Source organism: Perca fluviatilis, chromosome 9, assembly GCF_010015445.1.
Source record: "Perca fluviatilis chromosome 9, GENO_Pfluv_1.0, whole genome shotgun sequence".
Taxonomy (NCBI): domain Eukaryota; kingdom Metazoa; phylum Chordata; class Actinopteri; order Perciformes; family Percidae; genus Perca; species Perca fluviatilis.
Genome location: NC_053120.1, coordinates 9,931,782 through 9,949,591, shown reverse-complemented (window position 1 = coordinate 9,949,591; position 17,810 = coordinate 9,931,782). Strand labels below are relative to the sequence as shown.

At 39.3% G+C, this 17,810-nt stretch overlaps 1 protein-coding gene across 1 annotated transcript; it reads right to left on the bottom strand.

Moving 5' to 3' along the window:
- Nucleotides 1–1,354: 1,354 nt before the first annotated feature.
- Nucleotides 1,355–15,979, bottom strand: ttc14 (tetratricopeptide repeat domain 14). Its single transcript, XM_039811407.1, is given in 13 exon segments — nucleotides 1,355–2,493; nucleotides 2,495–3,083; nucleotides 3,227–3,330; nucleotides 5,673–5,790; nucleotides 6,841–6,963; nucleotides 7,617–7,736; nucleotides 7,879–7,950; nucleotides 9,322–9,477; nucleotides 9,824–9,953; nucleotides 10,860–10,944; nucleotides 12,034–12,233; nucleotides 14,626–14,756; nucleotides 15,319–15,979. Coding segments are annotated over 13 exon segments (2,334 nt in total). The 5' UTR covers nucleotides 15,453–15,979; the 3' UTR covers nucleotides 1,355–2,121.
- Between the last annotated feature and the right edge of the window lie 1,831 nt (nucleotides 15,980–17,810).

Here is a 17,810-nt window from a genome sequence, read left to right as displayed (position 1 = left end):
TTTAGCAAGGGAAGGCAACGCACGGCTGGTCGCACAGACACTAGTGTGCGTGCGTGTGTGTGTGTCCAGTTATTTAATCAAATGTGTTAACACCAAGTAGCTTAAAGCTCTAATAAGACATAATGCCACTTTGGGTTTAATTTGCTTAGTTGAGGGATGAAAGACAACCAGATGTGTTAAGGCAATCACATGTAGTTAAACAGAATGGAAATATACAGCTGGCCCCCTAGGTGCATTAACAAAGTGCTTCAGGTGCTCATTTGCGCCCACTGCCATCAGACCACAAGCCGTCTCATTCACTCTGACCAGCCAGCCAAAATCACATGCGCACACACAACATACACAATTCCCAGTGTTTCACAAACTCTTCCTCTCCACTGGACTTGATATGCAAATATAAACACCAAATACATAGCATATAGTATATATATTATATTTTTGGATATACTGTGTATACTATATACTGTTATATTGTTGTACTACACTATATATTTGATAGTCTATACTACCTTATACTGTATAATTGCTCTCCCTATTTCATAATGTACCATATTATACTGTTAGTATGTTACATTGCCTCTCGCAATATATTCTAAGACTATTAATCACAGCACTGTCACTTTATCATGTCATCTGTCTCCAAATGCTCTGTATAGTTTATAGTTTCCATTTGTATCTTATTCTATCGTACGGTGTCCCAGATCAGTGTCTTGTGATGTTGCTGTGTGTTTTCCCTTCTAACATTTAGTTTTCATTAAACTTTAAGTCTGGTGAGCATAGAGGGAAAACCACACAAGCTAGCAGTGCTTGCTTATCCTAAAACTTCAAACAGACCTGGTATACAGTAGCTTGCATGGAAAATGAATCCTCATCCACACATATTACTGAACCAGAAGGGGTAGCATGCCTCTGCAAAATAGAGTGGTATTTCTCTCTCTGGCAGGTGTGGAGCTGATCCTGTGCAAGACACTCAAAACAGCCCCACAGCTGAATAGTTCCACCATAAAGATTGACTGGAGGTTTTCTGCATTGTTGCATTTACATCATCATGGACTATAATAATATGCGAGCTCTTTGCAAGCGTCAAGTTAAAACGGACTCTTTTAACGGAGCATTGACCATTGGACTTCGGATGTCCATCATAGAGATGTCATTTTAATCTAATGGTCTCTTTACATTGTTTTTGGTCTTGTGAGGTAGAACATTTCTCGGTAAAACACTTTCAATGTTAAATTTGATTTCACTGCAGCCTCCTGTACTCAGCACTAGTAGCAGTAACACAAAAGGGTTATATTAACTTAGTAAATATGTGATATTAGTTGTTAAGTGAAGAAGACTAGCATAACCTGGCATGTAGTTTTGACATTTTAAATGCTTTATTGATTCGGTTGAGTTTGTTTTACTGCAGGAGAGAAATATGTTGGGATACAACTGGAACATTTGCATTGCGTAAAGCTTGAAAAAGTACCGCTGTGGTACGAACACTAACAGTCAGGTTGTTTGGGATTTCAACAAGCCACAGAAAGAATGCACAAAATGGCACAAGGCAGTAAACATAAGGCAGTGTCTTTTTTAACAGATACAAGTCTCAACTTAAGATGAACACATAACATGAGATATTAAAGCCTGTAGCAACTGATGTGATGTCAGACGTGCTGTATAATGTCATAACAGAAATGATACATCTATCAAAAATGTACACTAACATCTCTCCCAACTCTAAAAGGGGAAATTACCATAGACTTCAGATGTAATATTTTTAGTCATGTCCTCGCATTTAGTTATTTCTCTCTTATCACATTATTTGGGAAAGTATTTTGTTATGAACACTTTAATACATTTTGACCAGCTATTATCCAGCAATTACTACAGTTGCTCACAAGCCTTAAATCAACCATAGGGACTAAGACATTTCAAAGTAATATGACTCAAAGGTTTCTCTAACACTAAACAACTGGAGACATTCAATCAACAACACATTTGGCCATTGCTTCAGCAGTGTAAGCTTGACGCACTGTCCAGAACGAATGATTTCCTGGACAACAAAAAACATTTTGACAACCACTTCACAGTCTTGTTTCACTAGCATTGGGCACATTCTGGACTTTTGGTTTCGAGTTATTATTTTGGCCCAACTCCTTTCTCCTTCTCGAACTGGGCAATCTGATTGAAAATATCTAACAGGTTAGAAGGGAGGTCTTTTTTAGGCCTCTCGACTGGAACCGAGGTCAAACTACTCCGTTTATGATTTCCAGCACCTTCTGAGCTTTTACGGTTTCCTGCATCTGACCTTTCATCCTCTACTTTCCCCTTTCTACAGTCTCTCTTTGCCTCTTCTTGCTCCCGAATTTCCTCCCACCCTTTGTTTTCATACCTACCACCATCGAAGGAGTTCCACCTGGAAGAGTCATGTCTCATTCTACTCTCCACGTGTTTGGATGCAGAACCAGAGTTCCCTAAATACTCCGATTTCAAACTGGACTTCGTCTGGAATACTAGCTAGACAGCGCGAGCAAGACCACTTTTCGTTTTCATTTTCCTTCTTCTTGGAGTCACTTGTTCTCTCCTGTAATTTCTCTTTTATCCTTGTTCCTATTCTTTCTCTACTCCTCTTCTCTTTCGTTGTTTTCCTTTTCCGCCTGCTCTCCTCTCTGTCCCCTCTCTTCCTGTCTCTGCGTGAGGAGTCGGACTCTCCGTCCTCTGAAGCGGCAGACAAAGAATACAGTTGACAGATCCGTCTATCTTCAGCATCCTTCTCCACTACCTCCTCCTCATCCCTCTCTCCAAACCCTGGGCCTCCCTTCTGGTTGAGAAAAGTGGCGGAGGTGTTAGGAGGAGCAGGATACCACTCCACCTCGTCCTCCTCTTTCTCCTTCCGGTCTTTCTCGCTCTTACCCTCCTCACTCCTCACTGAGGAGATCCTGCGATGGCGCTTACTTCCGCGCTCAGACCTCCTCCTCTTCTTTTTCTTCTTTTTGGACCTCCTGCGAGAGGAGGAAGACGATGAAGAAGGAGAGGAGTTCCTGGAAAAAGTGGAGGATGATGAAGAGGAAGAGGCTGATCTCTTCCGTTTTTTCTTCATCCTGTTAAAAAAAAAAAAAAAAGCATTGACTGAACATTGTATTCTAATAAAACAGCTGATGCTTTAAAGTTATGAAATGACTTACATGCCTTCATCTACAGCATATTTACCTGCCACACCTTTTAAAGATCAAAGCAAACTCACCTCTTATCCTCTTTTAAGATCTTACGCAATTTCTCAGCGCTGGTCTGGCTGCTCGTAGCTTTCTGCTCCTTAGCCAGCGCTTCTTCTCTCAGGCGAATCGATTTCTTTACGGTCGCCGGGCAAGGCAAGGGAAGACATGACAATGGCAGGCAAAAGTCCATAGAGACATTTAAACACGCAATGACCCAAAAGATGCAACAGAGACCCCGAAATCGAGCGGTTATTCAGCCATTCATTCATTTAGTCAGCCATTCGTGTTGGGGCCAAAAGTATGGGGAGCAAGAGGAAAGTCAAAAGGTTTGAGAAGGACATAAGAACGTCACAATACAAAAGATGACAGAATGATCAAGAAATATACAGAGAGTCAGATATTTACCACAGAAAAAGTGGTGTGATCCAAGAGAACGGTAGAGAAGCAGATTAATGGACAGAGGTACAGGCAGAGATGTGCAGAGAAAACAAACAGCATTTGTTCCCCATTGAGACAGAGAAGGTTTCAACGTTACCGTATTTGGACCGGGGACACGGCAAGCGTCCAGTGAGGGAGTCGTCGTCATTGTGCAGTTTTTATAATTTTCACCCCCGCAAGGCAGGTGGACAAAGCCAAGGCAGTCGGAGGGTCAAAGGGCAGAGTCCCAGGGTCGCAGACACACACACACACACACCAAAACACTTCATCAGTATTACAAATCAGTGTCGGGAACATGGATGAAAACAAATTCACAGTGTATATTAAGGACATTGTTCAGAGCAGAACACCAGAAAAATTTGTATTGAACGTATACATTTAGTATGTAGTATGGGATTAGTACATAGCAGTTTTCTCATTAGTGGTGGTGACCATGGCTGACTGCCATGGCTTACTGGGTCATTAGAAGAGAACAGAGTTCTTGTTAATGTTATTTGTAACACCTGTGCTCGTCCTACGATGACAAGTCCAAAATGTTTGCTGTGGAAAAGCCTTTTTTGTTTGTTTTGTTATTGTGTTGGCTGTATGTTACTAATAATAGGTTACAGAAATAAGTAAAGTGTAGATTTAATATTCTCTACAAAAACAAACAGATAATTTACAGGCCAAAATATGTTTTGATGTTGGATAAAATAGATTTACAATTTTGTAAAGGGAAATGTATTAACCTAACCAGTTTGCATCTGTGTGATACTGTATATAAACACACACAATGTTTCATGTTTTGATATATATATTCAATTAACATTAAGCTAGTTTATTCAATCCTTCCTCCGGTTTAACACAGAGACAAGAGTATAGAGTGGCAAACAGGGAACCAGTTTGGAAAACTGTCAAACTTTCTTGTTGACAACACTGCAGCAGATGGACCTTGATTTGCTTGATTTAGCTGTAAAATGTTACACCCACACTGCCTGTATCAAACACATGCAAGTCTATGTGTAAACGTACAGGTTTGGTCCGGTTTAATAGCCACAAGAGGCACTTTTTTATTGTAATGCCATCTTAAAATCCAAACAATGAAGTTGTGAGTCTGCTGCATACACTTGATTGTAAAACTCAAAACATGTCTCTGCTATAACTGTAGCTTATTACATTAGTCTGAGGGATTTTAGCTGAGAGAAAGAAGAATCAAAGTTTCATATTATCAAAGGGTCATGTTGTTTTCCATACAAATGGTTAGGGGACGGGGACGGGGGGTATTCTATATCAAAGGGTATTGTGAACTACATTAACATGACTTGTGCTTTCTGGAAAGCCTCAGATGCCTCCCCTTCAGGCAGCATGACAAAGACTTGATTCATCCCACCAGTGACTTACTGATTTTTAAGAGAACAAGGACAATTTCCTCCACTGTAAATTTCTATGACACTGTAACTGATTTTTGGCCCATTTGGGGGCAGCAGAAACAAGTTGTGAACACAATACTGAAACATTATCACCTTTTAGGTTGATATGGTGAACTTGTTAGTAATCAGTTGCCTGTTACCTGGCAAATGTAAGTACAATATTCACTCTCCTTATAACTGTTCTCAGTTTCCACCAACTCCTGGAGGAAATATCTGTCTCTTTAGCTGCTAAATACTAACTATGTTCACCAGCTAGTCATGAACTTTGTGTGTCATTTGAACAGGTAGTGTACATTAAACAGAAACCTTGAGGGCCAGAAACCCGAAAACAGTGAGCTGAAAGATGCTAAAACACTCCGTAGAGCAGCAGAGTTGGTGATTGGCTAATTAAGCGCTTCATGAAACAAAGACTGGATCAAACATCTTCGTCACAAAGAAACACAAAGACGCTAAGCGGTCTTTATTTATTTGCTTCACCTGTTTAGTTTTTCTGAAGGCATAGTTAACACAACATTTGTATGTAGACTTAAAGCTTTGATATGCCCATTATTGTTGCCGTGTGCTTTAATAGTTAAGCCAAAAGTACACATTGTGCATACCTGCCAACTTTGTGTGGGGGCCCACTCACCTGTATAGTGTCTGTGATCTTGTGCAGGGCCTCCTGCGCCTCAGGGTTCGAGTCATCTAGGGATAGAGCTCTCCTGTACAACCCCTCCGCTGTTACTAGTTTCTCCTGTTCTTCAAGCCTTGACACACATACACAACACACATAGTGGACCTATGAGTAGGTTACGCATATTTTTCAGTAACATTTGTTAACAATATTCTCGTAGCAGGAGTTCCTGTTGGCCTCTTTTAAATGACGAGAACAAACCAGACCGGTTGAAAGTCACACGTCTGTTCCAAAACAGCATTTCTGTCATTCTTTTGTCAAGTTTATTCAATGTTGGCTGAGCACAAAAATGTTCTTTTAGGAATCTGCTGTCCCCTAAACATACTTTAACATACAAGAACTACATGTTCTTTGCTCATTCTCCAAGATGGAGTTGAAGCACAGCCCTGCCACTGAACTTAGGTTTTCTACTCAACATAAATAAAGCATTGCATTGGTGGAGCTTGTTGCAAGGCCTGGGAGAAAACACTGCCTGACAACATCAGCTAAACTCAAGAAAGTATTTTAACCTTAATACTTTAAATGACTGGCTGCCTTGCTGCTCGACTACCCAATTGCAGTTAAATGCAGCAGTGGCATAAAAAAGGATAGTCAAATTGATCTAATATGCCTCTATACTGACTTAGCAATTAGCTTTGCCATTCGCTGTTGTGTGGAAAACTTGCAAATCCATTCATTTATTACACAAGTGTTTCTGCATTTTTTTTTTTTATATAAGAGGAACATCATAGAGTAGAAAGCAAAACGCACATAACTTTCTTTGTCTCCTTTCTGTTGCAGGAAATTAACTCCCTTGAACATCAATTTCCAAAGAAAAAAGAAAATTTGTGTGGGATGATTTATAACAACCTTAACTAACAATCAAGCATATATTTCAGTGATTCTGGTCTTTTCAAACAAGTATGCAAACTAGAGCTGGAAATAAAATATAGCATTTTTTTATTCACCAAAACAACCAGAAAAGATACCTTGTGAAGAATTTGCTACTGAGCTGTCCATAGCAATGCATTAAAATGGCTTGATTGTTATTATTTTCCTTTTAATCTATTGTAGCTGTATTCAATTAAACTATCGTGTCTTACACCTCTGAACTATAACGAAAGCAAAATGTAGCACTGCTTACTGTTTTCCTCTCTCCACCAGCGTCTGGCAGAGGTACTTCTTGGCGTTGCGGTGATCTGGACAGCTCACCAGGGCCAATTCAAAGTCTGTTATAGCCTTCATGATGCTGCCTTTGTTAGCATACCTGTGAATACCCAATGAGGGAAACACACAGTAAGAACACAAAACATCTAAAAGGAGAATCCAATCATTCTATCTGCAGGAAGTATAACAACTGAGAGAAGGATTTATTGTCATGTTTTTTTAAAGACTTCTGTCAAACTGCTTCAACTGTTCAATGGTATTACTAACTAGATTGTTTTAACACATTACTAATGCATACAGAGGGATTGTAATGTCTAAGTTGCAGTGTAAATGCATAAAATAGACAATTATGTAAATAAATACAAGCAAATGTTGACAATTTTCGGTATCATTTATCCATTATGCAATTCAAGGAGTTCCCTTTCTGTTATATCATCACGCTTTATCAGGGTTTAAAGACATAAAAATTCTTAAGCAATGTTTGTCAGTGCTGCCAACTTTTTTCAATTTACAATAAAAAATATATCAACTATTTCTTTTAAACACTATTTTAAACATTCACCAAAACAAAAATGTAGCATTGTAGATTGCTTGTGAAGCTCTCAAGTATGGGTATATAATGCATGAATGTGAATTCAGGATGTAGGCCCATGTAAGACTGGTAATTACTGGAAATCGTGACACCAAACCAGAGTTTCACAGTATTATAACATCCAGAGTAGGTTGCATGACTTAAAATAATAATCAACTTACAGAGCTCCACGTGCCACCAGTGCTTCTACATTATTAGTGTCGATATGCAAAGCTTTGTTGTATTCGTTCATGGCTTCCACATGACGACCATGTTTGAAGTGGTCCACACCTGCACGGACACTAAAACAACAATGACAAAGACAGATTGGTAAATGGGTTTATATTAACATCAAGTCAGAAGATGCCAGAGGATGAAAGACTATATATATATATGAAGATGTTGTGATACTGTAATAACGATGGGAGACCATTGACACATTACCACTTCAAGGCCCATGATGCAGACTGTTTCTTCCTGATTGCAGAGGCAAAATCCTCCTCCTGAAAAAGTTTACTGTGGAGAAAAGAGGAACAAGTAAGAACTCTATTGACCCTCAAAGATGTCGCCTCTCAACATTGTAGGCTTCCTTTTCCTATAGAGAACCACTATGTATTGTACCTGCCCACCTAGGAGGCTAATCGTTCTCATTTGGAAAGAAAAGTCCCCTTATATGTAAACACTTATATGTAAAGGTTTTGATTGTAGAGAGTTCCATTAGTTGCCAACTGACCCGTAACATCACATGAACCAAAGACATCTATACATTAATTAGAATAGGATAAAAGGTGTTGTCAAAGTCCTTATTCTTCTTACAGTTTTCCAGGCCTTAAGTATTCTTACCATTACTTACTTACAATACTTTTCACATAACAAGGGCGTCACAATTTAGATTTTAAATTGAAACTCGGTCGAAATGAGCTTTCGATTTCGACTATGGAAATCAAATGCAGGATCGGCGTTTTCCCCCGTGTTTTCTTTCTCTCCACCCCTGCCCACCTGCGCACATCCGTAAAAAGATACAAACAGACACGGCGTAGCTTATAGACTGGTACCATGCAGCTAAAGACACAGGGTAACTTTAGACAACCAGTAGCCTGCAGCTGCTCTTTTCCAGACACCATGGCCACTACCGGAGTGCACAAACGACAGAACTGGAAAATCCTCCTGCTTCCCTGAAGTCACCGGTGTGGTAAAATTTTGACTTCCCCCTGAGTGAGTGATGTAAACACACAACGAAGGTAAAGCATGTGTACCAATGGGACTTCATGGTACGTTCATGTACACCTCGTTAACCTATTGGTGCATTCAATTGCACTTATATTGAGAAACTCGAACTTTTGCTGTAAAGTACCCTTCTGCCACCTAGTAGTTTTTAAAGTGGCATTGCTGGGGCGGCCGCTAGCTCACTCAGTAAGAGCGTGCAGCGGCCCAGGTTCGAATCCGACCTGCGACCTTTTGCTGCGTGTCATCCCCCATCTCTCTCCCACCTTTCCTGTCACTACCAAAAGGGAAAAGCCACCCCAAAAATAATAATAATTAAAAAAGGCAGTGGCATTGCTGTCACTGCTGAAAAGAAAATATATAAAATCGAAAATGTTATCAAATCTCGACCTTAAAAATCAGAGTCAAATCGAATTGTGCATTTGGAGAATCCTGACACACCTTATTGGTAACAACAGAGAAGTAACACTTAAATAAACTGTAAGTAAATAAATAAACAATTAGATCACTACTTCAAAAATGCAAGTCAGACAAACCAAGTTAACCAGAGACAATCTCAAAGCATCAGTTGCTGCTCCAAATAAAATCCAACAATCAAATTAGTGGTACTCTAATTAAAATACTCAAATTAATTTGTTTAAAAAAAACAAAAACAATGTTTACCTTTGTAGTCCTCTCATCATTGATGGCGGGTGGGTGTCACTAACGCCCACCTTCTCCAGCAGGTAGTCCACGACAGATGGGTTGTGGTAACCATGGCAACTCTTTAGTATACACTCATAGGTCTCACTAGAGTCGGCGGCTGCACGAATGCTACGACTAAGAAAAGAGGAGTCAGACACGACGAAGAGAAAACACTTAACACAAATTATTACAGTTATAGCAATTCAGGCCACAATTAGCTGTGCTTAAAAGGCCGATTTATCTTCTCTGGTGATCACAAAGCGACTACGTAGCTCAAAAAGAAAATGTTTACTTAAGCATTAGTCGTGAATGCAGCTGATCTGTATTAAATAATGAAGAGCAGCTAGAATCATCTGAAGTACGGCATGACTGAAATTAAATAGTACCACCAACAGACAGATTAGGTACATTTTCTTCAACTAAGTGCTAGTTTATCTTTCAGAGTTCAGTGTATTTTGTAGAGTTTAGTCATGTAATGTACCTGTAGTGTACAGGCAGCTCCTCCCGGGGAAAGACACCCAGTTTGATGTGCTCTAAGCTGGGGAAAAGAGAGGCCTGGTGGAGGGAAACTGTGATTTTCTCCTGGTAACGGTCAATATCTTTCACTGCAGCTACAGAACAAGAAAGTGCAGAACTTAGTTGAACAATTTTTCTGTTCAAATTGTGGAGTAACAAAAACAGCAAAAACTCAAGAAATAAAGTAATGTTCTACCAACTTATATGTAGCTATAGCTTGAATGATACTTCAACAATAAATGGATTTTAGTGGGCAGTTTGATGGTTACAGTTTCCCCAAAAACATATTGCCATTTTACAGTGGAAGACAATGAAAGCAGCTCTGTTTTTGCATTAGAGGGGGCATGTCATTTAAGAAACTGGCAAAATTATGAAATACAACCCAGGCAGGCCGCTTTGAGGGAAAGATAACATACAAGTTGGAAAGCTTATCAGCCAAATCACTGCAGTGGTTTAGAATACTATGAGGAAGGACTAAAACATCTGATGATTGACGGCCTCCACATATTGCTTACTGTCATATGAGGCCCTTTTCCCCCTAAACCTGTATGACAATTTTACGGGAAAAAGCCTTAAGTCTGGCTGTCAGAGGAAGTCAGCACTAGGTGGGTATCGTTTTTTTCCGATACCTGTACCAATACAAATACTGTAACTTCGATACAAATTCCTAAATATACTTTTTTGGATACCAACTTTATTAAACAAAGAAATTCAATTACACATTACTGCACAAATCTTTTTATTTACTTTTCAGCTCCTACTACTTGAGCCCTATCTCTGTGCGTAATGTAGTTTTTCCTGCGTGCCTCTATTACGTGTAATGTTATGAGCTTATTGGCTCACTTACTGATGAGATTTACTGCTTACGTATTGAAATTGGGGATTGAATGATGAGAAACTTTGATACTTTAGAGGCAATTCGGTCAGTGCCTAGAAAGTATTGAATTCGGTACTCAGCCCTAGTCTGCACATTGTTATGATAAAGCGACTTAGACACTAACCTCTGATGAAGTCCCCGATCTGGTAGTAAGACAGAGGATCGTCATGGCTGCCAGTGGATGGAATTTCTCTGATGTGACATAAAGCCTTAAGGTAGAAAGGAAAAAAATGGCTAGTTTGCATATGCCTTCAGGTGTTTTCCGTTATTGCACCAGGTGAGTGGTCCGACAGAAAGTCACTAAAGTAACTGTTATGGAAATACTCAGGAGCAGCACAACTCTGGATACGAAATGAAGGTTTGGGACACTTAACCAGAAGCATTTAATTAAATATTAGGAAGCTGTAGAGTTTGACCACAGTGCCATCCCAACACTACTCTATGTATATTAATAAGTGGTACATAAATCCTGCCAAAGCTGTCAAGTTTGGGTTATGCAAAAATTTTAAATGGCACTATAACATAGGCACCACAAACACTGATGCTCGCCCAAATCTTGTTCTTGAAAGGCTAAGGTGTATGTGAGGCCCCTTTAACCCGTTTCCGCCCACCTTTAAAAAGGAGACGTCACGGAACACACTTATAAAGACGCATAGATTTCCTAGACACATGCATGCATGCATGCACGCACGTTTCAAAGGAAGATTCCCAGAAGCCAAATGCAAGTTAGAGCACAGAATGCATAGCTGACACATGCTGTTTGCTGACAAGCAAGTGACTTAGCAGTCCAACAAAGTGCTGCCCTGAGGGACTAAAGACTGAGATATGCATAAACACACTGTGACGCGCTCTAGATTGTATTGCAATGATTTATTCCTCCACACGTAAAATACAACTAGTACTGCAGTTACCAAATGTAAAGTTACTTTGTGAGTCAAAATAAGTGCGTGAGTGCGGCAGTCAACAGAAAGTGTTCCCTCCCAAGCTCACCCCCTCTGTCAAAGCCCCAAAAAAAAACACAGGTGAACAGGTGAAGCAGACAAATGTTATCGCTTCTGCTCAAGCCACGATGAACACGCCCATCACCTACAATATAAGTGCACAATATAATAATCAATAAATAATATAAATGAGACGATAAACAGCATACAGTGTGTGGCTCCTACAACATGTACCCCCACCAGCAGTGTGAATTCCTGAGTGACTTCTGCATCTACGTTTGACTCATTAGTTTCGATCTGTTATGAGGTTTATGACATATCTCAAGTGCATTTTATTGATTTAGCTTGTTGACATACCGACAACTCTAGGTCTTCTATGTCTCTCTTCAGTCCTCCCGCAGTGCAAAGCAGAGTGAGAAAGAAGCCATATTCTCTAATGTTGTTGATCCTTCCCACAACAAGGTCTCCTTTCTCCAAGTCCCTGTACAGCATGGCTCTTCTTTCATCATAAGACACCTTCATAAATAACTCCACTGGTGGCATAATGGCATAGGGCTCTGGGGAAGAAGAAGCAGAAAGCTGAATCAAACATGTCGCATATAAAGATGCATTTCGTTATATTAGACTGAGCGTATATCCCCGTTAACCCTCCTTACGCCAAGCCATTTCGGAGCGTTTCTTGCTCCTGTCACATTTCACTGTGGGCTCATTTTCCCCCTCTATCTGAAAGTCTTGTATATTAAATAAACAAGCACAACCATGTGCAGAAGCAGAAAATGTCTCCTAAATGTCTTTTCAGCAGTACAAGACACAACGTAAGTTAAATTCCTTTGATAATTTATATATACAGTACTGTGCAAAAGTTTTAGGCAGGTATGAAAAAATGCTGTAAACTAAGTATGCTTTCAAAAATGGAAGTGATTATAGTTTATTTTCATCAATTAACAAAATGCAGTGAATGAACAGAAGAGAAATCTAAATCAAATCAATACTTGGTGTGACCACCCTTTGCCTTCAAGACCGCATCAATTCTTCTAGGTACACTTGCACAGTTTTTGAAGGAACTCGGCAGGTAGGTTGTTCCAAACATCTTGGAGAACTAACCACAGATCTTCTGTGGATGTAGGCTCCCTCAAATCCTTCTGTCTCTTCATGTAATCCCAGACAGACTTGATGTTGCTGAGATCAGGGCTCTGTGGGGGCCATGCCATCACTTCCAGGAATTCTTTACGCTGAAGATAGTTCTTAATGACCTTGGCTGTATGTTTGGGGTCGCTGTCCTGCTGCAGAATAAATTTGGGGCCAATCGTACGCCTCCCTGATGGTATTGCATGATGGATAAGTATCTGCCTATATTTCTCAGCATTGAGGACACCATTAATCCTGACCAAATCTCCAACTCCATTTGCAGAAATGCAGCCCCAAACTTGCAAGGAACCTCCACCATGCTTCACTGTTGCCTGCAGACACTCATTATTGTACCGCTCTACAGCCCTTCGGCGAACAACCTCCTTCTCCTACAGCCAAATATTTCAAGTTGAGTCGCTTGGCCTTGTTTCTATGTTGGGGGGTATGGCTTTTTGGCTGGAACTCTTCCATGAAGACCACTTCTGGCCAGACTTCTCCAGACGGTAGATGGGTGTACCTGGGTCCCACTGGTTTCTGCCAGTTCCGAGCTGATGGCACTGCTGGACATCTTCCGATTTCGAAGGGAAATAAGCTTGATGTGTTTTTCATCTGCTGTACCAAGTTTCCTTGGCCGACCACTGCATCTACGATCCTCCACGTTCCCTGACTTTTTGAAAGTGTACCTATAAGAATTGATGCTGGTTTGAAGGCAAAGGGTAGTAACACCAAATATTTATGTGATTTAGGTGTTTTTTTGGTTGCTCACTTTGCATTTTGTTAACTGATAAAAAAATAAATCATTATTTATATTTTTGACTTGACTTTTGCACAGTACTGTATATATTTTAAACAGTTGAATCGGGTAATACAAAATGTCCCTAAGGGTACAAATGTATATACAATACAGGGGGGGGAAATTATTTTGACTGCACATCATTCACACAATTTTTTGGAGCTTGTTAAGCACTTTGGTCAACTATGGTTGTTTTTAAACGTGCTATATAAATAAAATTGAACTGAACAAATAATTTACATTTTTACAAAATTAAAGGGTAACTACTTTTTTTTTTGGTGTTTGGTGCCTTCCAGGCAATGGTTATATTTAAGGTTAGCTGCCTGGAAGGCGCTGTTGAGGCAAAAAACACCATCAAGCGATTTTTTTCAACCTGGACCCCATTTCCCCATGCATTTGTGTCTAATAGACTGACGTGACTAACAATCTTTGAATTTGGTATTGAGTGAGATCGCAATGATGGGCCGGCGCGAACCAAGCTGCAATGTAATCTAATGGGGGCAATTGTGCAGCCTTGCTTTTTGTCCACTAAAAGGGATTTATTTTTTTTGCAACTGACAGGCTCAGATTGTTACTACAAGTGTCTGACAACATTATCAATCTCAGGACGTGACTTTTTGTCCGAAGACAGCCGTGTGGAGACTGGAACGCGAGACGAGAAAAATGCGTTCAGGGTCCGTTGTTTCGGAGTAGGCTACAGAACTGTACTGTACTTAAGTACACATTTGAGGTATTGTACTTAACTTGAGTCTTTTCATGCCACTTTCTACTTCACTACATTTCAGAGAGAAATACTGTACTTTTTACTCCACTACCTAAATCTGACAGCAACTTGATTGGCTTCAATGTTATTGGCTATGATGCAAAGTAATGTTTGGCAACTTAAAAGAGGAAAAAGACTCAGAAGTGATTTGACTGTTTTGCCATTGTTCAAGTGTTTTAGTGTTGGCAGACACACTTTACAAAACAACTTAGATTTGACGGTTTAGTCTGTAAAGAGCCTGAAAGATGTGGTCAAACAAACACACCTGCAGCGTCCTCCTCCTCATGCTGCTCCTCTTCTTGATGAGTGGCGGTCTTCCATGCTGGACAGAAAAGGATGTCAGCCTTCCTGGCAATGAACTGCTCCACAAGGGGGCTGTCCTGCCCATCACTCTTGCTGCACACAAAACACATGTTCAGCAGAGACTCTTTAGCAAATAAACTTTTGTCACGTAAGTGTTGTGTACTGCACACTTGATAAACAGGTACATAGAAAGATGTAATCAGGCAAAAGAAACAACTGAATTCTCAAACTAAGTTTATTAGAGATACAACTTTTCGGTCATGGCCTTTCATGAGGCATTGAATTTACGATATGAAAACATCTTTATTCTGGATCCACAGGCTGCAACAACCAAAAAAAGTCAAATTGCCCACACAAGAGACAATTACACTATCTATAACTGATAAAACATCCTTAAAACAGAGACCTATGGGCCTCATTTATAAAACTGCACAAGTCGTGATCTTGGGACTGTAAAAAATTGTGACAAGCACTTTTTAGACAGTTTATTGAATTACACATTAATTGAAACAAGTGTTAAGTTGCAGCCCTAAAGGAGACCGACAATCGAGCTCCATATACGATAATACAAATGAAAAACAAAAAATAAAAGATTAGATGGACAATGAAAGACTAGGGATTTAAAAACAAAACGTAACTTGCTGAAATAGCCTACCTTTCACACGTGGCCTTGCACAGGTCAGACACCACAGCTTGGAAGTCTGGGTTTTCTATTTGTTCACATTTCAGTTTGTTGAACAATGATTGTCCATGGTATGTCAGACACTGCCGCAACAAGTCTCTGTCCATTCTGCGTTTACAGAACTGCAGTCACATTATTGTAACGTTACAAGTCAACAAATACTGCAGGATATGGTTAAAACGACTTAACGTTAAGGGTTTTAAATTTTAAGCAAATGTCACATTTGTCTTAGAGTGCCAGAGAGATCATGTATTTTAAAAATCGCTACATACATAAATTGAACAGATTGTGCGACAACCAGCGAACTGTTCAGGTTATTTAGGGTCAGTTGAATACAGATTATTGGACGTAAGATAGATAGCAACGTTGCTCTGCTTCATAACGTAGCTAGCTAAACGTTAGCTAGCAAACAAAACGCCAGTTACTCATGCTAACACACTGACACGTTAACATTTGAAGTTTAGACTCGCAGACTCACAATATTCCAATTGTTTTACATATGAAAAGTCCCACCGTTTTCTATAGAATAAAACACAACTAAGATTTTAATTGCACAAAGTTTAGCTAGACCAGCAAACTCGACTAGCTACTCAAATGTCCGTGCATTGCCACTACACATGCACAAGTGCGCATGCGCAGGGTGTGTTACATCGAAACCGTCAGCAGAAACTAAATCCACCTCGGAACTAAAGTGGATGAATCAAAACATTTCTTTAAAATACTCTAAAATGTAACTTAATTCAAAAATAAAATGGGAACATGTATCTGCTACAATACACCAATGTAACTCCTCTTAGAGCAATTATATTAAAAGTAAAAAATCTTATTACAATTTGTACTACAAAACAGCCTACTACCCAGTGGTGGAAGAAGTATTCAGATCTTTTACATAACGGTGGAGTCTTCCTATATTCTAATAATTCTTATCTACCTTTACTTATTATTATTTTAAGCTAAAAAAACAACAACAATAACAAGGCCAACACCTATGACAGTCCTGAGGAAAGCTTGTTTTTATGATTACTTCAGTTTATTAAAAAAAAAGTGGTTATGTTGCGGACTGGGACTGTAAAACATTCAAGGGGCTAGTGGAACATTTGCCCACAAGTATACAACCATATTATAAATGTTGAGTGCAAATGTCTTTCACTATAAATAATAGTAACACTGTTATGAAATTAGAAAAGTTCTTAGGAACAAATATAATGTATAATGAATATAGGATAAAATCAAGTTCCACCACTTTTATACAGGACATAGGATTATGTTGCCATTTTACCATGTGTTACTAAAGTACCACATTCTGTACTAGGATGCTTGCATGTTGAAATCAAAAACATACTGACCTTAAGACTCACCAATGAACTGTAAATTATGTACTGTATATTATATGAATTGTAAATTATATATTATAGTTTAGAATGTGATTTGGCATCCTTTGAGAAAAGAGTAATTTCACTGATGAAAAACCTTCAAACAAAAACAGTATAGGTAAGGATAGTGATGAAGGCTTATGGCAGGACATTATCTCAAATGTGGGAAGGGCTACAAGGGATGCCAGAAATAAATTCATCCATTATAAAATTGTGCATAGATACTATTTTACAGCTAATAAATTGTCTAAACCGGGATTAACCCAGGACAATAAATGCTGGAAATGTAAGAAACTTTACTCCATGCCTTATGGAATTGTCCTACAGTAAGGCCGTTATGGGAGGCAGTGTTAAAAAAAGTTTGAATGGTGGCTCAGACAACCCCTGCCGGAATCCCCACAATTATGCCTGTTAGGGGATAGGTCCTTCATGCCCCCAGGCCTTTTTAAATCAGGAGCTGGACTGATGTTAACAGGTTTTAGTGTAGCTGCCAGACTCATTTTGCGTAACTGGAAGAATCCAAATAGACCAGACATTACGGACTGGCTTAAATTTATGACAGAAATAGCGGCCTTTGAACTTCTGATCGAAAGGGTGCAGAATATTCCAAGAAATATATTAAACTAATTGATAATTATTAGGATTTTTTAAATGGATTGTTCAGCTAGCCGCAGCTCTTTTCAGTGTTACCTGGTTTTTCAGGTTATAAGAGATTCGCTTTTGTCACCCATGTCTTGTCACTTCCCCCATAGTTGAGGGAGGAGTAATTCACAAACTAATCCCAAGCCACATACCTGAAGTGGTGAGAAGTAACACCAGTCATCATGGAAAGAAAAATCTTTTGTTTGATATTTTTCTTTGGATATTTGCATACATCGTTTGGACAAGGTAGATTTATTTTTTATGGCTTTGAATGTTTTGAGAGAAGCATGACTTTAGTAGTGTTAAGTAACAACAGTTTTTTTTCATTGTTTCAGTCTATCTTTTACATTTGACATTCTACAAGATATTATCTGTTCCTTTAAGAGATATTTCCTGCTATTGATCTTACTTGAAAACAATTTGGAATTGTTTTCTAATGAAATAAGTTTG